A 27,235-nucleotide genomic window follows, 5' to 3' on the forward strand; every position below is an offset into this window, starting at 1 on the left:
CCTGTCTGGACAGGTAGCGACTGAATTTCCCAGCCTCCCAGCTTTACTGTGTGGGCATGTCAGAAATGTATAACATAAAGAGCAGAACATAAATACAGAAGTATGACAGCCTTCCAGCAGAGTGGGAGAAAATATAACCGCTATACAAAAGTTTTTAGTTGTCAGAAAAGAAAGGAAAAACTCATCTTGAACAAAACTGTAATGTTGCAGTTGTTTGTGTGACTTTGGGACTTGCTCATGAAGTCATGATTAAACGTCTGGCTGTTACACATATCAGGTACAGTGTTGGGAAATAGTGTTGCTTCACTTTCAAATTTCTTCGGGAATTTGCTTTTTTGTCACTTCCAAATGTTTCACGTCATGAAACTAATTTTAATATTAGAAAACAATAACCTGAGTAAATATAAAACAAATCAGTTTTCAAACAATGGCTTTTGTTTATTAAATCGGGGGTTGGGGAATTTCTCCGTACTTTATCTTGAACTGCATCTTAAAGTGTTATTCACCATATTTTGGTTCAAGATTTACTATCCACACTCAGGCCTGATTATTGCCAGACCTGTGGAATAAAAAAATCACTTAAATAGAACCTGTCTGGCAACAGGATGTTGTCTAAGTTAACTCAAAAGGCAATCAATTGTGCCCCTTTTTAAATGTATCCAGAACAGGTGACAAACAATGTAATTGACATTTATCAATCTAGAAAGATGTTAAAAGCCATTTCTAAGGTTTTGGAATGCTAGCAGACCACAATGAGAGCCATTATCCAGAAATACAGAAAACATGGAACAGTGAGGAACATTTCGATGAGTCAGCATCCTACCAAAATTACAGCACATCATTCAGAAACATTTAGACCACTATGTGGATCACTTGCCTCAGTTAAAATCCGTGTTCATGATTCAACATGAACAGAGACCTGATCAATATTGGACCCATATAGGAGTTCTAAGCCCAAAGCCACTGTTGACTAAAAGGAACACTGTAGAGCCTCCTCTAGGCTTATTTCAGCATTATTTTATCTACAGCTCCTTTTTGTTTAGACCACTGGCCATATGTCTCTCTTTTTCTTTCCTTGGATGTAAAAAAACTGGCTGGGGGAAATGAATATGACGCAACACCAAGATCTGGAAATTGAAATGATTGAAAACTTCTTTGTGATTAGTTATATTCATAGTATGAACATTGTTTTGTAGTAGTGATTTGTTGGATTGAACGAGTTCCCTAGGTATATTCATTGCTTGTATATTAGTCCTCTGAATAGTTTTCTTCACGTAATAAATACAATCATCAGCGAAAATTGCTTTCTGTATTTGTCTGATTAAAATTTGTTCGATAATATAAAAACAAAATAAGAGAAGGGAAAAAAATAGCAAAAGCAGAAGAAATCTGTAAAGGAGCAAATACTTTTTGTATTTTATTGACTGTTATATATATTAGCTTTTCTTTATGTGTCCATAGTTTTAATAGCATAAAAGCATTTATAAGCAATTACATCAATATCTTTCAAAGAGTATTTTCAAACACTGATCCTTCTTTATAACACCTGCAGTTTACTGTCATGCTGGGTAAAATACTTCGGGGCTAAATGAAATTATGACTGATGAAGAGCTGTTTTAAGTGCTTGGAGTTAAGCTCTAGGAAATTTCCTGACCATAAGTCTAAAATGACCAAGTTCTGATCTTTAAACCACTTTGTTAATATCTTTATCTAGATAGATAGATAGATAGATAGATAGATAGATAGATAGATAGATAGATAGATAGATAGATAGATAGATAGATAGATAGATAGATAGATAGATAGATAGATAGATAGATAGATAGATAGATAGATAGATAGATAGATAGATAGATAGATAGATAGATAGATAGATAGATAGATAGATAGATAGATAGATAGATTTGCTGTGATGACTAACATATTAACCTTTGGCCTCCTCTCAATGAACCTCTGGGAAGATCTTTCAAAACTGTGGAAAGCATTTCAGGTGATCAACTCTTGAAGCTCATGGAGAGAAAATTAAGAGAGCTGGCGATTTTGAAGAAACTAAAATATAAAAATGTTTAGAGTTATTTCAAACTTTTTGTTTACTTTATAATTACATATGTATTCATTGATTGATGCCAATGCAAATAGTCATAAAATAATGAGACTCATTAAGTGAGGAAGTGTATCTAAAACTCATGTATATATAGTCAGTCATTTTCTACCACTTATTCCATAGTGGGTCACGGGGGAGCTGGTGTCTATCTCCAGCAGTCTACAGGCGAGAGGCGGGGTACACCCTGGACAGGTCACCAGTCCATCGCAGGGCAACACACAAACAACCATGCACACACTCATTCACCTAAGGGCAATTTAGAGTTACCAATTAACCTAACAGGCATGTCTTTGGACTGTGGGAGGAAGCCGGAGTACCCGGTGAGAACCCACACATGCACGGGGAGAACATGCAAACTCCATGCAGAAAGACCCCAGGCTGGGAATCGAAATATATATATATATATATATATAGGTCATGAAACAAATCAGACAACTCAAACACAACGTTGCTCCAGTGAGCTATCAACTCAGAACAAGCACAGCAGATTTTAATCAAGAATGGGTCAGCTTCCCTGTTACATCTTCTGGTCAAGCAAACCCAAAATTAGAAAAAGTTCTGATGGGATAGAAGTGAAAGTGCAAATTAACTTTGCCAAGGGAACTGATAAACTCAGTTTCATCCACGTTTTTGATACAAAGTCAATTGTGCTTCTGGCAAGATTTGAACTTCTGCCTTTAGCACCAATCCTGTTTTCAGTGTTCATCGACAGGATCTTAAGGTATAGTCATGGAAGAGAGAACAGAATCAGAATCAGCTTTATTGCAAAGTTTGTACTGACAAACCAGGAAATTGACTCCAGTACACTTTGCTCTCAGTGAGGACTTGTTTTTGTATATATAGCTGTGGAAATAAAGAATATCTTTCTAAATGTACATATATACACAACTGACCTTCCTATAGAATATAATGTGAGATCAGTCCAAGTATGCATGGTATTGTTCTGGAACTCTGACTGTCAAGTGTTCATCAGAGAAACAGCCTGGGGGAAGAAACTGTCTCTGTGGTGGCTGGTTCTAGCAGCTCTATAGTGCCGACCTGAAGGTAAAAGCCGAAACAGTTTATGTGCAGGGTGTGTGGGGTCTGCAGAGATTTTAGCTGTCCTTTTGCTGACCCTAGACTTGTATAATTTCTGGACAGAGGGAAGGTCAGCCCTGAGGATTCTTTCTGCAGACCTGATTGTTCGTTGCAGTGTGAACCTGTCCTCTTTTGTGGACACACTGAGATGGACAAAGACAGGACAGACTGAATCATGGCCGTGTAGAAGATGACCAGCAGCTCATGTGGAAGAGTTTACTTCTTGAGTTGCCTCAGGAAGTACAGTCTCTGCTGGGCCTTCTTCCAAACATTGTCAATGTGTGAGGACCATCTCAGGTTTTAAGAAATGGTGGTTCCTAGGAACCGGAAGTGGACCACAGTAGACACAGTGTTGAGGATGGTGAGGGCTGTTTGTGGGCGTTGGTATTTTCCGAAAGTCCTCCATCATCTCCACAGTCTAGAATGGGATGAGTTCCAGGTGGTTCTGAACACACCAGTGTACCAGCCGATCCACCTCCTGTCTGTATGCAGACTCATCACTGTCCTGGACCAGTCCAATAACAGTGGTGTCAACTTCAGGAGTTTCACAGACGGGTCTGCTGAGGTGCAGTCATTTGTGCAGAGAGAGAAGAGGAGTTGGTTAGAGATCACACCCCTAATGGGCACCGGTGCTGATGGTTCTTGTGCAGGAGAAGATGCTCCCCAGCCTTACCTGCTGTTGCCGGTCCTTCAGGATGCTAGTGATCCACTGACAGGTGGAGGCTGGGACTTTGAACTCGATGAGCTTCTGGTGGAGGATGTCTGGGTTGATGGTGTTGATGGCCAAGCTGAAGTCCTGGTGTACATCCCTGGGTGGATGCAGTGTAGTCCCAAGTTGACTGAATCATCCTCCGACCTGTTTGCCAGGTGGGCAAACTGCAGGTGGTCCAGCAGGGGGAATGTGATGTCCTTCAGGTGCTTCAACACCAGTCGCTCAAAGGATTTCATGACCACAGACGTCAGGACAACAGGCCTGTAGTCATTTAATCCTGTGATGATGGGTTTCTTGGGTACTGGGACGACAGTGAAACGTTTGAAGCAGAAGGGAACAAGTCACGGTTCCAGTGACTTGTTGAAGATCTCAGTGAAGACAGGTGCCAGTTAGTGTCATTATCAGGTCCTGTGGCCTTCTTTGTTTTCACATGCTGAAAGATCCTATTAACATCTTCCTCTGAGGTCTTTAGTGCAGCCTGGGGGTCTGAAGGTATGTGGGTGGTTGGTGTATGGCAAGAATTTGTGTCTGAATAGGATGTGGAGGAGTTGGGTTGAGGTGTGAACTGCTGCTTTTCATACCTGCAGTAGAAACCATTCAACTAATTTGTCAGGTGAGGATTCTGCTCGAGGTTGGGGGAATGGTTCCTCTAGGCAGTCAGGTTTTTCAAACCATTCCAAAACCAGGAGCGTCTCCATGTGAGAAGCTTTTCTTTAGCTTCTCACTGTAGCTTCTCTTTGCTGCTTTGATCTATTGTAAGTGCAGAAGGTCTTTGTCTGCACACATGTCCTCACAGAAACTGATGTATGATGTCACCACCTCAGTAAATTGGTTTAAATCAGTGGCTAAAGATTCAAAAAAAGTCAAATCTGTACAGTCAATGCAGGCCTGTAACATCTGCTTTGACTCATCAGTCCACTTCTTAACAGCCCGAACCACAGGTTCGGAAGCTTTTAATTTCTGCATGTAGGATGGGATGAGGTGGACCAAAGAATGGTCAGAAAGTCCCAAAGCAGCCCTGGTGACAACATGGTATGCATGCTTTAAAGTTTTGTAGCAGTGGTCCAGAGTGATTTATCCTTGGTGGGACATTTAATGTGCTGTCGGTCTTTGAGAACGTCTGTTTTGGGAATCTCAGGGTCTCATCTTTGCTTTCTACTGGCCAACTTCAGGCCATGACCTTTGGTAAGAATAAGGGTGTTGCTTCAGTGTGTTTTGGTGAAGAAGTAGCTGAGTCAAAATCCAAAGCTTTTGATTTTCAGGTACATTTTCTTCCGACCTTGACCTGCTGTGACCATGATAAATGCATCATGACCAAAGGAATCAGGTTCCTTTATATAAGGAGGGTGACCAATCTCAGACTTTCAGATATAGTAAGGATCTTTGCCACCTGGGGAGAGACTACCACCTGTCCATATCAAAAAAGTCATTTGGCCCAGATCGGGCAGTTGATTTGGATTATATTGAAAGTTTTCTGGGATGCGTCTCACATGGGGGACCCCCTAGGACAGACAAAGATTTGCTTGAGGTATTATATGACCCTTTCTGGCCAGTAAATGCACTGGAATCTCTGATAAGGAGCTGGTTAGTGAGAAACTGGTGAGTGTTGTTAGGGAAAGAGATGTTGAAATTTTCAGCAGCTATCACCTCTGTAACCAAACCTCAGAAAAGCAGAAGCTGGATGGATATCTTTTTCTTCATGTTGTCAACGCTTGTGTGTCATTTCCTGCTTGCATTTTTTTCTACCCTTATCTTCACACAAGCACACTTGTTTCTGAATTTTCATTTTACAATGCTTCTAAATACATGCATACTGAAGCAGAAATGCATATGTTAATATACAAGGCACAATACTGATCTGTAGAAAAGAAATTCTGAGAAAATAACACAGTGAAAAGAGATGGAAATTTAAGAGGTGTGGTATATAATGAGTAAAACACTGCTGTAAGAAGACTGAGCATCAAAATGTGCTTTTCTGTGTGTGTGTTGTTGTAAAAAGGGAGTTTTTGCTCTCTTTCCTCCCTGTGCACCACCGGGTCCGTTTCTCTCCAGTTCCGAGACCCAACCAGTAAAACCAGCAAAGTATCTACCTTGTGAAATAATGAGAAATGGTCAAGTATAAAATCAAGATTTAATGCCAAAATGATCAGTGTACAGAGTATTCAATTGAACAGAGTGACAATAATCTTCGGTACCAGGCCCCCCTCAGCCCATCTTAGGGATGAACCGAGAGGATCAATGAATGGAGAGTGAGTCCTGCTTTTATCTATGCCTGTTCTTAACCCTCCTAAAGGGGGTCATCCTCTTGTATCACTTTATCTTTGACTATGTGTTGCGTCTTATGTGATACCAACAGTTGTTGTGTAAGCTGTAACAGTGAGCCGAGATAAGCAACAAGGGCAGATATATTTAATTAGGGCAGCAAAGAGATGATTAGAAAAGGACACAGAATCATACATCCATAACAGTATTAACATGACTAAGAATCCAACTAATATTGGTCACAAGTCATTTCATATGTGAAGGTTGCAGTGGCACAAACCGTCCACAAGAGGTCAAACCTATCCACTAAACTTTCCACATAGTTGCACTTCCGGTCAGTGTGTGCAAATATTGTATTTTTCCTTATGGTACAAATTAATTTAAATATTAAGGTACTAAACTCAACATGAATTTATATTATTAAATAAACACTTTTTGTAGATAAATACAATAATACGGCTCTTTCTTAATGCCACATCATTTATGTAAGAACTACTCTTACATTTAGTCATGCTTCTCTTCCTTACCTTTTAATCACAATCACAAAGTGAGGTTGTTTTAGGCAATCAAAATGATCAGAGTAATTGGTTGTTGATCTCCTGTGATCTTGGGCCCTGTTCAAAAGCACAGAAATTCTATAACCTTTATTAATAAAGAGTAATCTTATTACCTTCAAAACAAAATATGAGAGAGGGATGCTGCTACCATACTGGCAAAACAAACATTCAAAACAACCCATACTTTGAGTTATCATCAGGTGATAGATGTTTCTTGTTGCTGTCTTTCTAACAAAAAACTTCAGTGTATTTTGTTGGAATTTCACGATAGACCAACACAAAATGTATACATGTAAAATGGAAAGAAAATGTTCCATGGTTTCCTAAATTCAACTACAAATAAAAATAGGAAAAGTGCACATTTGTGTTATTTCCCCTTGAGACAATATGTTGTAAAGCAACCTTTTACTGCAACCACAGGTGTATGTCTTTTACAGTTGTAATTGTTATCATTTTTTCCTGTTTTATTAATTTTTTTCCCACAAAATAACTCCACCTGAGTGTGATTAGATGGAGAGTGCCTGTGGATAACAATTATCAAGTCTTGCCACAGATTTTAAAATGGACAATTTGGACACTGACTTATCCATTCTAATACATGAATATGAATAGATCTAAACCATTCTATAGCCATATGTTCAGGATCATTGTCCTCTTCCAAAGGTTCAAGTCTTTTGGACCCTTTAAAAGGTTTTCTTTCAGGTGTGCTACATATATTCAATAAATAATAATATTATTGAATAGATTGATTCCACACAGACTGGTGTTTTTAAGCCTTTATTTCTGTTAATTATGATGATTGTCCCCTAACAGATAATGAAAACATCACATTTAAAAATAGAATATTATCAGACAGAAAGAAACATTTTAATACAGAAATGTGGGCTTGGAAAGTATGTTTAATACTTGCTTAACAGCTGTTATTTTCAAAATGTACATTTAATCTGACAAATGACCCTTTATTTATTGAATATGACTGTATTTAGCTCCATCCATCTTCCCACATGTAACAGTTCACAAGTAGGCTACAAACTTCCATTTTGGTATCATCTGAACAGATAATCTGCTTGCACGTTTGCTGTGTCCCTTTCGTGGCTTCTGGCAAAATACATCCACAACTTCTTGTTTTCTTTACATAATAGTTTTATTATTGCGATTCTTCCATAAATGCCAGATATTTGGAGTGCACTAAAATCGTTGTACTGTCAACAGATTCTTTCACATGAGCTGCAGGATCTGTGGTCTCTTCCATGATTATTGTCCTCCTTGGCTGGCCTGTTACTTTAAGTTCAATGATCATATCTGAGTAGGTTTGTTGTGCCATGTTCTTTTCATTTGGATGCTGGATTAAACAGTACTCAGTGAGATGTTCAAAGCTTTGAATGCTATTACAAAACCAAACCCTGCATTTAACTTGTCCATAACTTTATCCCTGAACTGTCTGGTGTGTTCTTTGATTTTCATGAACTTCCAGATTCATTCTAGAATTAAAATATTCACAGGTTTACTTGATTTACTAATTGGGTGACTTCTGAAGGTGATATTTGGGGGCACAAGAGTTAGGCATGGTACAAGGTTTAAAAATGTTGGCAAACCTTGTATCATTTTATGTGATCTTCAGAATTCCTCACAACCTTGTGGATTTTTTTATGAAACAAATTTCATTTTTTCTACCGCTTATTCCATAGTGGGTTGCAGGGGAGCTGGTGCCTATCTCCAGCAGTCTATGGGCAAGAGGCAGGGTACACCCTGGACAGGTCGCCAGTCCATCGCAGGGCAACACACATACAACCATACACACACTCATTTATACACCTATGGGCAATTTTAGAGTGACTAATTAACCTAACAGGCATGTCTTTGGACTGTGGGAGGAAGCCGGAGTACCCGGTGAGAACCCACGCATGCATAGGGAGAACATGCAAACTCCATGCAGAAAGACCCCCGGCTGGGAATCAAACCCAGGACCTTCTTGCTGCAAGGCAACAGTGCTACCAACTGCGCCACCATGCAGCCTGGAAACAAACATAGACTGGAAACAAATTTCCAGTCTATGTTTTTTACTATAATGTGATAAAATGTGAAAAGTTGGTCCAAATATCAAACCCTGTGCAACTTCATAATTAACTGTTGCTCAAGGATCACTTAGGGTGAGAGTTAGTGTGTAAAGAAAGTTGAGTCTGCCAGATAACTCAGAATTAAACTAGCGTAGTGCTTTCAAAAACAATTGTGCTTTACTTTGCATTAGATTATTTTGTTTGAACAACTCTTTGACTTTTCCTTGATGAGAAGAAACTAAGAAATAAAACCAATTTTTCATTAGATGCGGACGGAGTAATTGTAAATCCTTGGTGATAATTAAAGAACATAGTTAAGTGTGTTTATTAGAGTTTATTGTAATAAATCTTAAACACCCTATTGACAAAATATTGTGAATTCAGAGATTAACGTTGCTTACTTTGCAGTTTTATTGATATTTGCTAATAAAAAGTACAACCAGTTACAGTATTATATATTTCTATTACAGATTTTTGTCATTTTTAATCCCTTTAGAACTTCAGAACACTCAGTGCAACAGACAAGTAGATAGTAGAGATCATGTGCAATAGAGCATTTAGCAGTTTAAACTAGAATACATGCAGCAGATCTGACAACAACCTTCCAAACTCCAGATGGGGTTTTATAAATGTAAAATGACAAACCTCCAAACACCACAGAGTCATGATTCAACATAGTAGATGTCCATTAAAGTTTGGCTATCTTAAAATAAAATAAAATATCACATTCTGGAGCACACAACTTGAAGAAACTTCATAACTGACATCATTAAACCAGGTATGTGTTACTACCTTTATAGAAGAAACCACGCAGAACCTGCAAGTGAAACAGGGATATAGGTGTTATTTTCTGTGTTTTTTTGTTTTTTTTTCCTTCTCTCTCTTTTACAGTCAGAAGATTAAATGTCATAAAACCTGTCCATGGATTCTCCTGGAATTGTATTAGGATATTGTTTGTATTTTCTAACTCTTTTAATGTGTATTAGCATTATTAATGTCAAGAAGTTCGACACATTAACAGTGACTTCGTTTCTGTATATTTTTGAAGCACACAGGGATAACTTGCATAATTTATTTCATGGACTTTAAATGGCCATGACTAATAATTGGTTATGGACCCCATTTCACACAAGGAAGAGTAAAACTAAGGAGATCTGTCAATTGGTGTGCGGACTGATGATTTCCTCTTAAACTCTATTAGTTGTATCACTCTCCACCTCAGCTGCTCTTAACTTTCTGGAAACCTTTTATTCCACACTGTTTGGAGTGTTTTGATCGCCTTTTTCCGTTTGTTTTTGTGCTGAATTTTGTAAGCCTTGCTCCAGGGTTTCGCCTGACACAAGTGACATCATCGGATCTTTGAGAACTCAACAAGAGTTAAACTGAGATGGGAAGAAAAAAAAAAAAACTAATTTATGACTGGCTCGCCAGAGTGAGATTGGCTGGAGGTAAGAGTGGAACGGGAGAGGGGACATAAATGGATAGGAGAAGGGAGGAAATTGAAAAGGGAGATAAACCGACAATACAAAAGAGTGAGAGACAGAATATGGAGAGCCGAAAACAATGAATTAAAGAAGAAAAAGTGCATGGTCTCAGAGTGAGAGGGAGCAACTGAGGCAGAGGGAGCTTTGGTGCCGCAGCGGGACCGACAGTCACAGAAACTGTCAGCGAGGTCTTACTGGAGAGAGCAGCAGCTACTCGCAGTTTACAACCAACAAACCGGAGGAAAAGAAAGAAAAGAAGAGGGAATATTCAGATTGAATCTACTGAGTCTGCTTTCTTCTTCCCTTCACCGTCACCTCTGGACAGGATCTAGTCCCCCCATCATCACCATCACTCCTCTTCATCATCTCTGAATTTTAATCCCCATCATCTTCTGCAGCTCGACCTCTCCTCCTGCTCCTCGGAAGAATGCCGGGTTGGCGGCGGAATCTCACTTTTTGCCTGCAAAGGATGCACGAGGAAGGTAGGGAAGCTAAAAAAAAAATGTATGCGCGCTTGTGTTTGCGTCAGCGTGTGTGGATGGGGGCGCGTGTTGCAGTGCGCTTATAATGTGGGGTTTTAAGATCTGCGCTGAGATGTGAACAGCTTGTTTCCGGAGTCACTTTGAATCTTTACGCTTTCTGCTTCATGTGTCCCGACTTTTCTGCATCACTGGAAGTGTGCGCTGTCTGTGGTACTGACTGAGAAGCACCTGCAGCTTTGGGACCGTGCGTGTGTATGCGTGTGTGAGCAAAAGCGACTGTGTGTGAGTTTTTTGACTTCTGTCTGTGCACATGCACTGCCTCGCTTCGTCTGTTGTAGCCGCGCGCAGTGCGCACACGTGTCAGTCTGGGTTTGTTCCGCCGTTTCAGCAGAGATGGCGTGAGGCTACAGATGCTGGCAGGTCACGGTGACTGTGCGTGCGTGTGCAAGTGTGTATGCTTGTGTAAAAGACAATTTTACACAAGCATACACACACTCACAAGCACAGTTGGCGTGGTTGCCCTGCAGCGTGAACGGTGGAGGGCGGCGGGGCGCACAGCGGGAATGTTGGTCAGCAACAGTGTGCACGTGAGCGTGATAGTGCTAATTTGTGAGTGTGCAATTGAGAAAGCAGCTTGGGTGTCGCATGTGTGTCGCATCCTTCAATAGCTCATTCAGGTCACTGTAAGTTCCTGGACAGTTTGGGTTGAGGTTGAGTTTGTGTTTTAGCAAAGTTTTCTGGAATTCAGACAGTTACGTTCAACAGTGTAAAATCTGTGCCTTTAGTGGTCCAAGATTCTGAAAATCAATGACCATAGACAATTGTACCAAACTTTATAAGCAGACTAAGAACAATCCTCCCCTACAGATCACAGACTGTTTTTAATAGAATCTGTACTCATTGGAGACTCGTTGAATAACCAGCTGCATTTCAGTTTGGATGCTATTCTTAATTTTATGGTGGTCTCATCGTTAAAATTGCTTTGTTGTATTTTTACAAATAGAATAAAGGTTTAAAAAATCTCAAGCATTTTTTTAAAGAATCTGTTTGGAGAAGAATAATCCAGTTTGGGCATATTTTTCTAAGATGATCAAAAAAAAGTAGAAATACCAGAAAAACAAACAAACAAACAAAAAACTGATAAAATAAAACTGTGAAATGGCCCTTTAGTGAGCTACAAATAATGTCTACTTCAGCTTAATAAGTGCTCTGGAGGAGGGGGTGGTGGGTCACTGCAGTACAACACTTACACATTGTTTTTTGTTTGTTTCACAGTTAACATTCCACTCCGATCATTCAAAAAGCAGTGGATGCTTCTTCATTGCTAATGAAACCGTGTTGTTGGCCAGTCCAATAAGCAGTCTCTATTAGTTAACTCTGTCAATACAACAGGGCATCTTAAGAAAAACTTCATTTCTTACTGGAAAATGAAAGGCTCAAAGTTATCCTGAGGGCAACATTGCCACATTTTAATATCACAAGATGTATCACGAGATAATTGACTTCCACGCAACAAATAAGAATATGACTGGATGGCAGAAAATTGTTAAAAACCCATTTAGTGAGAAGACAGTAATGGTACTGTTATCCTCTGCATGGCAAATCCCATTGGAGATGCTATGTGAAGTCTGTTGAAATATACACCTATAATATTTTCTATGAAAACAACCCATTCCTGCTGTGTTTGACAGCTGAGACGCCATGGTGGAGGCCCCAGCAATGCTTGCCAAATAGGTCTTTACCTGCTATTTTACTCATCTTGCTCATCTGCCCCCAAAACCATTGTCAGGATGGTTCTTAACACCCGGAGTATCATATGTCCACCACTTTAAATTCTTTGTGACCAAGCAACACTTAAGCACGGAGTTCTCGCACACTTCTTAGATTATCCTTTATTTTCCTTTCAGGAACCTGATGCACAGGCACCCTGATAATTAATCACTACAACATCACCATGGATGTTTTGTACATGCTCAAATCCTCTACAACCTATTATGACCTATCATACTTTATGCTTTAGAACCCAGTGCTTTATTAATAACATGCCACAGAAGACCTCACCAAGACACTATAAAGACCATCACATACTGACAGTTACTTTTTATCAGAGCAGGGTCTTTATTCAGTGTGAAAGAGGTTTCACTGGAAAAATGCACATTACCTGTACTATATGCATAGCTAATAGTTTTTTGCAGGTAGACAATAAGTTGATAAGATAATCAGTTTTACATTCCCACATAATTGTGCACACTTTTTTCAGCCACTTAAAGCATTCAGTGCATGCTATGTATCTCTGCATCTTACATCCTGCGATCCAACTATAGAACTTCTCAGGAGCATCTTTGCACATCCTTCATTTCGGCTACAAACTCATGTTTGATCTCAAGGGGGTTTGCAAGATTTCCATGCTGAAATCTGAATGATTTTGAGTGAAATCTGTTTGTGTGTGCTGTGTTGTGTATGCTGTGTGGCTGGACACCACACACTGTAGGACCAAACCCGCTATACCTACATTATTGTCATATGTGGGGTCTTTCGGGTTTTGGAAATAAACCAAACATTTTTAAATTCTGTCATGTGAAGCAGGTATTAGATTAAATCAGCACCATAGAAAGAGAGAGTTATGACACTCCCATTGACTTCTATAGAAAGATTGGAAAGCGGAAGTCACGTGGGTCATGGAGCTGCTAACAGCTCCAAACACCAGCAGCTCCAGCATTGGACGTAGTTCATTCTCGGTGTTTCAGAAGGATTTCTTACGGTAAGTTGTTGAAAATACAACATTATTTTGTTATTGTGAAGCTTTAGTTGACTGTTCTGTATCGCTGTTTATATTTTATATCGCCAGGTTTAGTTAATTAAGCATGTTAACTCGCTTGTTGTATTTTAACTGCAGCTAGCTCATTGCAAGCATGGCGGGTTTAGACGGGTTTATCTCATTGTGTCTGATTCAGCATTTTAAAATGTCCATTACACCTTACATTCTGAACGTTGATAATTTTCTAATTTTTATTGTAATTCCAGCTACTGAACTAGCACATCTCGAAAAATACTGTGATATTGACATGGTTAATTTAAAGTTATAGAGTGTTTGTCAACGACGGCCACATAAATGGGGACATAATCATTAAACGTGATTGTGAAGATGAGTAATTTTTTATTATTCTTTTCCAGGTAAACCACAAGAGAATGGCTTAAGTGAACTGCTGAACCATGTTGCATACAAAGCACCACAAAGGTAACAAGATCTCATTTTTCTGTCCTTAAAAATAATAAGAGCTGAATCAAGATGTTTGAACAAAATTATTTTAAGACCTTCACAAAGTTGGTATTTACAGCAGGACTGTTACTTAACATTTGCTTTATGTTATTAGTTTTGGATTTGGGTGAAGTTGAAGTAGATATTAGAATCTATCTCAAGACAGAACAAGAAATTAAGAATTATTACTGGAACATATCAGCATTAATACACAGAACAGTAACAAAAAATACTTTTAAACAATCAAAGGTAACACTGCTGTATTCTTGTTGATTTGGAGTGCTGGAGCTGACTGGTTAATGGGGAGGCGGTCAAAAACAAATCAAATCAAAGTGATCAGAAATTATATATATAATATATATACATATATATATATATATATATATATACAGGTCCTTCTCAAAATATTAGGACATTGTGATGAAGTTCATTATTTTCCATAATGTCATGATGAAAATTTAACATTCATATATTTTAGATTCATTGCACACCAAGTGAAATATTTCAGGTCTTTTATTGTCTTAATACGGATGATTTTGGCATACAGCTCATGAAAACCCAAAATTCCTATCTCACAAAATTAGCATATTTCTTCCGACCAATAAAAGAAAAGTGTTTTTAATACAAAAAACGTCAACCTTCAAATAATAATGTACAGTTATGCACTCAATACTTGGTCGGGAATCCTTTGGCAGAAATGACTGCTTCAATGCGGCGTGGCATGGAGGCAATCAGCCTGTGGCACTGCTGAGGTCTTATGGAGGCCCGGGATGCTTCGATAGCGGCCTTTAGCTCATCCAGAGTGTTGGGTCTTGAGTCTCTCAACGTTCTCTTCACAATATCCCACAGATTCTCTATGGGGTTCAGGTCAGGAGAGTTGGCAGGCCAATTGAGCACAGTGATACCATGGTCAGTAAACCATTTACCAGTGGTTTTGGCACTGTGAGCAGGTGCCAGGTTGTGCTGAAAAATGAAATCTTCATCTCCATAAAGCTTTTCAAAAGCATGAAGTGCTCCAAAATCTCCTGATAGCTAGCTGCATTGACCCTGCCCTTGATAAAACACAGTGGACCAACACCAGCAGCTGACACGGCACCCCAGACCATCACTGACTGTGGGTACTTGACACTGGACTTCTGGCATTTTGGCATTTCCTTCTCCCCAGTCTTCCTCCAGACTCTGGCACCTTGATTTCCGAATGACATGCAGAATTTGCTTTCATCCGAAAAAAGTACTTTGGACCACTGAGCAACAGTCCAGTGCTGCTTCTCTGTAGCCCAGGTCAGGCGCTTCTGCCGCTGTTTCTGGTTCAAAAGTGGCTTGACCTGGGGAATGCGGCACCTGTAGCCCATTTCCTGCACACGCCTGTGCACGGTGGCTCTGGATGTTTCTACTCCAGACTCAGTCCACTGCTTCCGCAGGTCCCCCAAGGTCTGGAATCGGCCCTTCTCCACAATCTTCCTCAGGGTCCGGTCACCTCTTCTCGTTGTGCAGCGTTTTCTGCCACACTTTTTCCTTCCCACAGACTTCCCACTGAGGTGCCTTGATACAGCACTCTGGGAACAGCCTATTCGTTCAGAAATTTCTTTCTGTGTCATACCCTCTTGCTTGAGGGTGTCAATAGTGGCCTTCTGGACAGCAGTCAGGTCGGCAGTCTTACCCATGATTGGGGTTTTGAGTGATGAACCAGGCTGGGAGTTTTAAAGGCCTCAGGAATCTTTTGCAGGTGTTTAGAGTTAACTCGTTGATTCAGATGATTAGGTTCATAGCTCGTTTAGAGACCCTTTTAATGATATGCTAATTTTGTGAGATAGGAATTTTGGGTTTTCATGAGCTGTATGCCAAAATCATCCGTATTAAGACAATAAAAGTCCTGAAATATTTCAGTTAGTGTGCAATTAATCTAAAATATATGAATGTTAAATTTTCATCATTACATTATGGAAAATAATGAACTTTATCACAATATATATATATATATATATATATATATATATATATATATATATATATATATATATATAGAGAGAGAGAGAGAGATAGAGAGAGAGAGAAAGAGAGAGAGATTGAGAGAGAGAGAGATAAATAGATATATAAATATAATATATAGAGAGATAGTGTTTTGAAGAAACACATTTACTTTTCTTCGTATTTACTGGAAGGCATTTACTTTTTTTGCCTTCCAGTATGACCTTCCAGCTATGGTAGTGATTGATTCCGAGTCCTCTAAACTGTTTCTGTATTGTTTTCAGGGACGTCAGCAGATGTGGTGACTGATTTCAAAGGGAGCTGCTGCCAATGATGCCAAGGAGGATGAACCCTCATTCGGACTTGGGCACATTTCTACCTTGTTCAGATTTGCTCAGACACAGTTTATTGGTGCAGATGTAATTAATAAACCGTATAAATGGTAGTGCAAGTACTTCTTTATTAAAGCTAGTTTTGCATTTTACATATTTTACAGTAAATTGTTTGGTCATTTATTTTTGCACAATTCACAGTTGTTTTGTCATCTAATACGATTTTAACTACATTTTCAATTAAATGAACATTTTAGTCAATGAATTACAATTTTACAACAGTTGTCAGACTACAGTCACAATCAACTCTGTTATAGATACAAGTACTCAGTTCGCATGACAGCAAAAAATAGAATAATTATGTCTTCTACAAAAATTAAGAATTCAGACCAGATCTTCAGTCATATTTTCATACTGCTACTTATTTTCCTCATTCGTTTAAAAAATATTAAATTTTTAAATTAAATAATTAAAAAATTTAATTCTGCTCATTTTCCATCTGTAATATTTGGATATTTTTTTTTAAATACATAGGCAATAGATCTTTCCACGTAGTATAGGATGTGGATCTGCAGGTAAATTTGATCAGAGCTCTTAACTGCTGGCACAGAATACAGTTATAGCATTCCCATGCTAGCATGTGCTAGCATGCGGAGGATATCAGAAAGAACATTTATAATAGGCATTTATAATAATTACTTCTGTTTGGATTTTCAAATTATGATTTAGTAGCCAGTAATCAGTTTATTATTATTTAATTACCAAAAGTCGCAGGAAAGAGTGAAAAAAGTCCCTTTTTGCATTATGTCGCGCCTGAAGCCGTTCAAACTGACTGACACCGCTGAGATGTTTGGAACTATTGAGAGCTACATGAACCACGTGACCGCCTATCGGCGAGTTCAAAGAGTGTCGTAACTCTCTCTTTCTATGGTGCTCGATTAAATGCACTTATTTCATCTCCAAAACTCCACTTGTTATAATGAGTTTATTACACTGAATGTGAGTTTGTGTTTCCCCATGTTTACCTTAGAGTTGTAAATTGTCCTGACTATTCTTAAGCTTGTCAGAATTGAGACCATGCAAATCTAAGAGTTGACTTTACTGATGGTTTTAAGTTAGCTTTTGAAATTTTGTTTCTAGGTTAAGAGACTCGTACTCGTCGTCTTCCGCTTTATCCGAGTCGTGGGGACAGCAGACTCAGCAGAGACACCCAGACGTCTCTCTCTCCAGACACCTCCTCCAGCTCCTCCGGCATTCCCAGGCCAGCCGAGAGACATAGTCCCTCCACCGTGTTCTGGGCCGTCCCCTGGGCCTCTTCCTGGTGGGACCTGCCTGGAACACCTCCCGAGGAAGGCGTCCAAGAGGCATCCGGTATAGATGCCCGAGCCACCTCAACTGGCTCCTCTCGATGTGGAGGAGCAGCGGCTCTACTCCGAGCCCCTGCCAGATGGCCCAGCTCCATACCCTATCTCTAAGGGAGTGCCCGGTTACCCTACGGAGGAAGCTCATTTCAGCCGCTTGTATCCGGGATCTCGTTCTTTCAGTCATGACCCAAAGTTCATGGCCATAGGGTAGGAACGTAGACCGACTGGTAAATCGAGAACTTGCTTTTCGGCTCAGCTCTCTCTTCACCACAACGGACCGGCACAGCGCCCCCATTACTGCGGCAGCCGCACCGATCCATCTGTCGATCTTCCGCTTCATTCTTCCCTCACTCATGAACAAGACCCTGAGATACTTGAACTCCTCCACTTGAGGCAGGAACTCCCCTCCAACCTGAAGAGGACAAGCCACCCTTTTCTGGTCGAGAACCATGGCCTCGACTTGGAGGAGCTGATCTTCATCCCAGCCGCTTCACACTTGGCTGCGAACCGCCCCAGCGCATGCTGTAGGTCTTGGCTAGAGGGGCCTAGCAGGATCACATCATCCGCAAAAAAGAAGAGACAAAATCCACTGGTCCCCAAACCAGACCCCCTCCAGCCCTTGGCTGCACCTAGAAATCCTGTCCATAAAAGTTATGAACAGGACTGGTGACAAAGGGCAGATACATAAAACTTATTATAGTGTAGGCTTTGCAATATTGTGCATGGATGACAATATTGCGATTGACACTCCCGTTTTAATCTAAATTACTAGTTTGAGTGTAAGAAATATAGTGGGTGCTGAGATTTGAACAGAATTGCTGAATATATGCAAGACTGTGTTAGAGAAATAGGCAGGGATAAATATATATTTGCGCAAGAAGCTGAAAAGCTGCTGTCCACTGACAACCAACCTATGGATCAATGCCTGTTATAGTACCAATCTTTCATATTTACGGGAGCACTTTGGACACATTATACCCATAGAATTGCCTCTGCTTTTTCAAGAAATCCATGGCAGATGTGCAGAAGATTCTAACTTGGCAAGCATTAAGGGTGAGCATAACATAATTAGACATCTACATCTGTAAAATGAAATGGCATAAATAAATACTTAGCATCAAGATTAACATTCTGGATAAACAATGAGAAGATGCCAGGTAAGGGGCTCCATACATTCACTCTTCTTACCCCTGTTTTTAAGTAAATGTTTTGCAGGTGTGTTTAAACAATAAAGAAAAAAAGGTGTTTTAATCATAATTCTCCAACAAGACAGACTACTAAGAGCCTTGTTCTTTAGCTTGAACGTAATTTAGAGCAAGCGTTCATCAGAAGATGCAAAAACTTCTGTATTCCTTGCAAAAAAAAGTTTTTTCCAAAGCAGCTGCAAAAATATAAATTGTTTGCTTTAAAAACATGAAAGAGAAAAGGGACAAGTTTTGCGAAGTTGTTTGAAAAAAACAAAACATTTTGTTTTCAAAGAACAATTTTTATTGTTGTGTAGCAATAGCAATCTCTATTAGCAAGCATTTGAGTGTTACTGTATGTATCTGTATGCAGTTCGGCTGAGATGACTAATACAGCTTTGCCCCCACCATGTAACAGTTGTTTGATCTGAACATCTCACTACCCTGTTGAAGGAGAGATAAGGGGTTAGGAATCCAGCATGAATGATTGTACGCTTGTTTGTACCAAGGAGAGAAGAGAGAATGAGAATTTTTGGGAACGCCATAGTCATCTATCACTGAGAATATAGGCACAAATCTTACAGTGCAAATAGTAACATTCTCTGTGATCTGCATTAAAATGAGGTGACAAAAGGATTTAAAAGAAAAGGAGAACAACATAAACGCAAATGAAAAGAGAGGCAGAAAGGGAGTCATAAAAAAGATGAAACAGAGAGGAGTTTGAAGGGGAAAGATAGAAGGCCGGTTTCTGGTGCTTATCAACTGAGAGAGGCGATCCCATTAATCAGGAGACTAGGAGATCAAATAATATGCTTGTTAAGGGAGAGCAAGACTTTGACTGTTAGAAAATTTAGTGTTTGACTTAGCTCTAACATTAAAGGCAGTTTAATATGTATAATAGTGCCATCATAGATGGATCAGAAGTGGATTGATATTATGAAAGACACACGACCAAAAGGTCAGATGTGGTGATAGTAGAAGTTTGACAAGGGTGACAAAGATAACTATACTTTATGTAATACTGGCAACATCAGCAGGACACCTTGCAAGACAATAAGCTACTTTTATCACCATGTATACCCTGAAAAAACAAGCCAATAATGCAGCTTTCAGAAACATCTTGACATGTCGAAAAGATATCTGTTGAAATTTTGGAACTCTTTTGCACATCATAAAAGGAGCAAGAGGGAATACTTTTTATATAAAATAAAACAAAAAGCAAAAAACTTAAAAGACAACTTTATAGCCTTGTCCCCATAAAAAAATGTATACATTTAAAAAAAAGATATTTATTTATTATTTAATTTAAAACATTCCTTGTAAACATGGCTTATTTTCTAGGAGTGTCTTTATCCATGAAAACATTGAAAACTACGACAGAAAGCTGCAGTAGCTGTATACCCCTGTATATATAGCTGCAGCTTTAATGCTGTGATGAAGAGAGATATACAGCGGAAAAAGGAGAAGAATGCATTAGGCATGTGCACAAAGATCGCGTTGTGGAACCATGATCACATTTTTAAACAGTTATGTTTTGGTTACCTACATGAGAATTCAATGTTAGCATTTAAATATGTTCTGGATCTCCAGTAATGAGGTTTCTCGGTGGACTCAAGGCTGTTACTGTGTGTAGGCTTACCATTTCCCATAGATAGGAACCATCAGTTTCTCATTACGTTTTATATTGTTATAATTATTGGATCAAGTAAATTCTTTAAAGCTGGGCCAAGCTAACTGCTGAGCAGAGTAGAGGGAGCCATTTAAACAATCCTAACATTAAATCATGTATTTTACAAATAGGTTGTTGCTGTATGAGCTAAAGCTATGAGGATTTGGGCTAGGGCTATGAGGACACTTATTCACTTGCAAGGTTTGGGTCTGTGTAACAAGGTAGTCCATGTTTAACATTTATAAACTTTAGTGTAAATAATTACCAGTTGAAAGTGGGATGCATTGCAAGTCTTGACCTCTATTTTGCATTAATGTTATTTAATCAACAAGTTCGTTTATTTAGCATTTTGTGAAAATCTCCCTGCATCTGCGTTTCCCTCAAGTTCCTGTAAGGTTGTCAGATTCCTTCTCGTCCTTGCCTTGCTCATGCCCTGGGCACGTGCAGCAACAATAGCAGCGTAGCAAACTCAAAAAGCCAAGAAACAGAGATTCTACGTTATGTTGCAAATCACTCAACCAAAGGATTGCAACTTTGTTATTGTTGAACATCAACTGAAGCAGTAACATTGAACAGATGCAAAATAATTGTAAAAGGAGTCTCACTCATGGTGGTGGAGCACTGACCACACCCATCCCCAAATAGTCAGCCAAATACACAGTAGAAAACTCTGTGTTCACATAACAAATAACAATAACTGAATTAATTGTAAACCTTGTAGCAACACACTAACATCACAAATATAGTCCCATGAGTCCTTTAACCACTAATAATTATCACTTCAGTCCCTTTTAGTCCACTACTATAATAATAATGATAACTGTAGTGATATTTATATTTTAAATCTCTCAAAGTGTTGAACAAATATAGAAACAAAAATAAAATCAGTTGTGGTTGTTAAAAGTGTGAAAGTTCAGTTTTTTCTTAGAAGTCTGGGTGGTCTGTGGTGCCCTCTGATGATCTGGAGGTGACTTCTATAAATGAGGAGCAGCTGAGCTGAAGCCCTGGTCCCCCATGGTTAAAAGGTTGTTCCTGGGAATCGGGAGAAGGAACGAGGCTTTCAAGCATAAGGAGCATTGTGGTGTGCAGGGTGAGCAGTTGCTTGAGGTAGGGAAAAGCATCACTTTTGAACTGTTGGGTGAGAAGATAGATCTTGTATTGTATTCTGGCAGGACCAGAGAACGAATGGAGGGTTTGTAAAGCTAGAGTAATATGATCATTTTTGGAGTTTTTGTGAGTAATCTTTTGCACTGTTTTTAATGGACTGGATTTTCTGGAGATTATTAGTTGCCAGTTCATGGTAGTAGTATTTTACTCCATCATGCCTCTGCCCATACCAAATTGCCTTTATTTTGGTCTGTCCTCACAACCAACCTATTGCAATTAATAATCTCTGATATTACAATAAACTGACAGTTGTCTGTTGTAGGTATGGCATTGATTTGAAGTGACTAGTTATTATTACTTCAAATATCTCTTCTTTGAAATGAGAACGTTTGATAGAGAACGTAGAGAAGATTCCATGTTGTGAGTTTAATTGTTTTGATTTAACACATCTTGTTATTGCAGTGTGTCCTGCCTTCAACATTTCAGAGACTGACAATAAATAATTCAAATTTCAACTCAAACTGAAAGCTATTTCCTTTTTTATTATCATTTTTTATTATTTTCTATATTAGTGAATTTTTCTTTGTATTTTAAGGTTTGTATGCTTTCTCAGTAACAGCTTATTATGTCAAACAAATATCTGTAGCTTATTGCATAAAAGTGTGACACATTTCTGATTCCGTTATCTCCTGATTTATTTAATTTTGGAACCTCATTTATTAAAAAGATTTGGTTTCAAAGATCTGTCTTTAAACTTTCTTCCTTACCACGGTCTGGTTCTACATCGTTGTTTCAATGATGTAGGAAGATATGCAGTTTTAAGTAAATAACATTTCAGCATTCACATGGAGTTATAAAACAGCTTTCATGAAAATAGTATATACAGATAAAACTATGGGTGAGTGTACAAGGGATAGTTGAAAAAGGTAATTACTGTTTGCAGACATCATAAAAGTTTAAACCTCACTGATTATTCGGTGCTGATTTGATTCTACATCCACTCTCAAAAACAGTTTTTGTTTTAAATAGTGCACTTTACAAGATATCCTGACTGTTCAGTTTTTGAAAATCATTCGTCATAGAGGGTTAGCAGTATCATCATTCAATATAACGTTTTCCCCGCTCTCAGATGTCAGTGTTTCTTGGATATGAGATAGCAAAATGGGAGTGCCATTGTGGTGTTTTGGCAGGTTTTAGCACTGACTGCAAACATCAAAAACAGTTGATGAAAGAGGATAACATGCAGGAAAAAACCAGAAGGATTTGTTTGTATTACATTTCAAACAATTTGGCAGAAATAAAGTAAAGGTTGTATTCCAAACCTCAGTGACTGAGGTTTCTTACACATCACAGAGTAAAAAGGTACCGGTAAGGTGGGGATATTTGTTATTATTATTGAAGTATTTTATCATTTATCAGCATACTTTGAAACAAAAACTACTTTATTTATTTTTTCAGCAAAGTGCAGACTAACTGGAGAAATCCTGACAGCAGTGCTTCCAGGCTGCTGCATTTTTATATTTGTTAGCTCAGGTCTGTTGCAACTCACAAACAATCCCTGATTTCTAGGTTCAGATTACAATAAGGTTAATTTACTAGAGATGTTGTTCATAAGCGCAATGTATCAATTCTAGAAGTTTAACAAGAGGTGAATTCTTCCCAAAACTAGCTAAAAGTTCAGCTAAAAATATCTGCCACGTGACAGTAGCCTCAGGCATACGATTTCATCATGTTTGTCCCAGTGCAGATTGTTTCTGCTGTGGCAGAATGTGGAAGATAGCTTTCATCCATGAATTTCCTGGTACAGGATATGGAGTCAGAGGGGGATTAGCTACCAGTCTGTGGAAAAACAGCCAATTCAATTTAACGGATGAGTAAAAAAGGGCAAAAGTTAACAAAATGAGATGAAATAAGTCCTGTTTTAGTTATCAGACATGTGTAAAGCCCAGGAGTTAAAATAAGTTATTCATAGGACCTTTTGGTTTTAAAAAAAAAAAACAGCTATATGTCCATGTGATTCCATAGTTCCACAAGAAAATGTGTTTGCAGCCTAACCCAGTTGACACCAACTTGCTGACTACGATAGGCAATATTCAGTGCACCTCTGGTCAAATTAAAAATCTTTTAACTGATAAAAGTCCCCTATACTAGATTAGGTGTTGCCACATCCTATTGTTAGTGTGGCTGGATTCTCTTTTCCTAATTTCTCTTAATAGTATCTTTTCACCTTTAATAATCTTAATGTTTTCAAACAATTTCAAGTGAAAAATCCACTTATAGTATGAAGGGTTTTCATCTGAACACTAACATGGGTGGTCTTATGACCACATTTAAATTCAGACTTCATTAAAGCTTTTGCTTAATTTCCTTAAAGTTCATTTGAATATGTGATTCCTAAGTATTATGTTTATAATTGGTAGTGTTCAGATTATGAGGTGTTGTGCATTTAAAATACAATATGAATAAGACTACTTTATGTACGTTTTACGTAGCTACTTAATATTGAGTATATTTTAATTATAAAATATTTTCCAGCTGCAACATTACCATTTCTTCCAATTGCTTATTGTGTAATTCCACATTACTCAGTACTGTGAGATTTCCTACTTTGTAAGTTGGGGTAAAAATGCATGTGTGAGACCATGCTAAAAATGCGATGCATTAAGATCCAATTTAATTAAATCTTTTTTTGTTGTTTGTGTGTCTGTATTGAAATCTTGTCAGTGTCCTTACATGGACCCTGAAAGAAAAGCTGTTACCTTGGCACTTTGCAGTGTCCTCATAAAAATAGATGCGGCAGCCTGTGTGTGTTTGTGATGCATGTAGAAGGGATGTAGCCGTAGGTTAGCAGTGGGCGAGGGCAGTAACGCTGCTTCAGTCATAATAGGATCTGACTATGACTCATACACAGCAAAAAAAAAAAGAAAAATATAACTAACCCTCCTCTCTTCCCTCCTCTCATCCTAAACACTTCAGTCTCCCTCTCTCATTCTATTTTGTCATAGTATCCCCTGGTTCCATTCTTTTCTTTATTCTGTTTTCTCTTTTAACATCTAACCATGTCTTCATCTCTTTTCAAGTCTTATCATGTATCATTCCCTCTTGCATCTTATCTGTTTGCCTGTAGTTGTTTTGCTACGTCTTAATCTCTCCTTTTGTACAACTTTCCTCTCCTGTGGCAGCTTATTTTGCCTTACTCATAGGTTATATTTGCATCATCTACAATACTTCTCTTTTGATCCTCGTGTTTACTTTTTATTTCCTTTTTTCTCTATTTTTGCCATGTTTCTTTGCTTTGCTTCATCCAGCTTCTTCCTCCACTTAATTTAGAACCAAAGGATAAGACATTAAGGGGATTTGGTTTCCTACAAAGACATATTTGGGTAATTAAACCAAATATCTAGGCCAAAGGTCAATATGTTAGTCATCACAGCAAATCTATCTATCTATCTATCTATCTATCTATCTATCTATCTATCTATCTATCTATCTATCTATCTATCTATCTATCTATCTATCTATCTATCTATCTATCTATCTATCTATCTATCTATCTATCTATCTATCTATCTATCTATCTATCTATCTATCTATCTATCTATCTATCTATCTATCTATCTATCTATCTATCTATCTATCTATCTATCTATCTATCTATCTATCTATCTATCTATCTATCTATCTATCTATCTATCTATCTATCTATCTATCTATCTATCTATCTATCTATCTATCTATCTATCTATCTATCTATCTATCTATCTATCTATCTATCTATCTATCTATCTATCTATCTATCTATCTATCTATCTATCTATCTATCTATCTATCTATCTATCTATCTATCTATCACTCTCCTCCTAGGTGGCAAAGATCATCAATATTTCTCAAAGGCTGAGATTGCCCACCCTGCTCATATCTTATGGTCAGAGGTAATGGTTTGAACAAATTGTACCTGAAGCTTTTGGATTTCGACTGAACTATTTCTTCACCAAAACACACAGAAGCAACACCGTCATTTTTACCCAGTCTCCCAGTCCAGCCTGATATCAGTTATGACCTAGTCACCAAGATTCTTGAACTCCTTCATTTGAGGCAGACTCACCGGAGAAGTCATTCTTCCGGTTACTGGTTGAGAACCATGAGCTGTGAATACAGCATATACCAAAGGTCATGGCCTGATGTTAGGGTTAGAATAGATGAAACCCTGAAATTGCCCAAACAGACCGTTCTCCTTTGACTATACCTTAAGATCTTGTCCATAAACACTGAAAACAGGATCAGTGATAAAGGAAGAAGTTCAAATCTTGCCACAAGCACAATGGTCTGTCTCAAAAACACAGACAAAATTGAGTTTATCAGTGCCCTTGGCAAAGTTAATTTGCACTTTCACTTATATCCCATCCCAACTTTTTCCATTATAGTGTTTGCTTGACAAGATACAATAGGGAAAGGCTGGCCCTCTGCCTCATTCTTGATTAAAATCTGCTGTGCTCGTTCTGAGCTGATAGCTCACTGGAGCAACGTTGTGTTTGATTGAGTTGGCTGATTTGTTTCATGATCTTTGAAAACCTTTAAGCTTTTACCTTCATAGTACTGGGTCTCACAAACAAGTTGGTGTTGGCAGGTTTTCCTTTTTTCCTTTTCTGAAAACAAATTCTTGCTGATGTTTTCTCTGCCAAAACAAAATTAGCTTTCTCCCAATGGACAAAAGCCGTATGAACCTTAGAATGAATGTTTTGTCAAAACAAGACCCAAACGGCAAATTTCCAAGTTGTTGTAAAGCACAGTTCTTGACCAGTTTTCTCATGTTTTATTGCAGATTCACTTGCCGGTACAGAATGAAGGTTGTAGAAGCGCCCTCCTTCCCATATCACTAAGGTCATCACTTTATCTGCCTCACAACCTCATCATTCTTTTTCTTCCTGCAATGTAAGTGATAACAATAGGCCTGACATGTGACAAAGGACCATGACCACATCAAAACACAGGACTTCAGGGTGACTGGATTTTACCACATGGCTGCAAGGTCACCTTCTGCTAATCTTTCCTCCTGTATGTTTTTCTTTAGTGCATTAATTCAAATATATATATATAATACAGACCAAAGGTTTGGATACAACTTCTCATTCAAAGAGTTGTCTTTATTTTCATGACTATGAATATTGTAGCTTCAGACTGAAGGCATCAAAACTATGAATTAACACATGTGGAATTATATACTGAACAAAAAAGTGTGAAACAACTGAAAATATGTCTTATATTCTAGGTTCTTCAAAGTAGCCACCCTTTGCTTTGATTACTGCTCCACACACTTGGCATTCTGTTGATGAGCTTCAAGAGGTAGTCACCTGAAATGGTTTTCCAACAGTCTTGAAGGAGTTCCCGGGGAGGCTTAGCACTTGTTGGCCCTTTTGCCTTCACTCTGCAGTGTCCAGCTCACCCCAAACCATCTCCATTGGGTTCAGGTGCGGTGACTGTGGAGACCAGGTCATCTGGCGCAGCACCCCATCATTCTCCTTCTTGGTCAAATAGCCCTTACACAGCCTGGAGGTGTGTTTGGGGTCATTGTCCTGTTGAAAAATAAATGATGGTCCAACTAAACGCAAACCAGATG

At 38.6% G+C, this 27,235-nt stretch overlaps 1 protein-coding gene across 2 annotated transcripts in view; it reads left to right on the forward strand.

Annotated features, from left to right (window-relative positions):
* The first annotated feature begins 10,217 nt into the window (after positions 1–10,217).
* Positions 10,218–27,235, forward strand: part of LOC124856743 (glutamate receptor-interacting protein 2-like) — a 328,206-nt gene continuing 311,188 nt past the window's right edge. For both annotated transcript variants that reach the window (XM_047347547.1, XM_047347548.1), the window contains exon 1: positions 10,218–10,735. In XM_047347547.1, the coding sequence (XP_047203503.1) occupies positions 10,681–10,735 (55 nt within the window). In that variant the 5' untranslated portion in view covers positions 10,218–10,680. The remainder of the gene's footprint in view (positions 10,736–27,235) is intronic.

The sequence above is a fragment of the Girardinichthys multiradiatus genome, chromosome 20, assembly GCF_021462225.1.
Source record: "Girardinichthys multiradiatus isolate DD_20200921_A chromosome 20, DD_fGirMul_XY1, whole genome shotgun sequence".
Lineage (NCBI taxonomy): Eukaryota > Metazoa > Chordata > Actinopteri > Cyprinodontiformes > Goodeidae > Girardinichthys > Girardinichthys multiradiatus.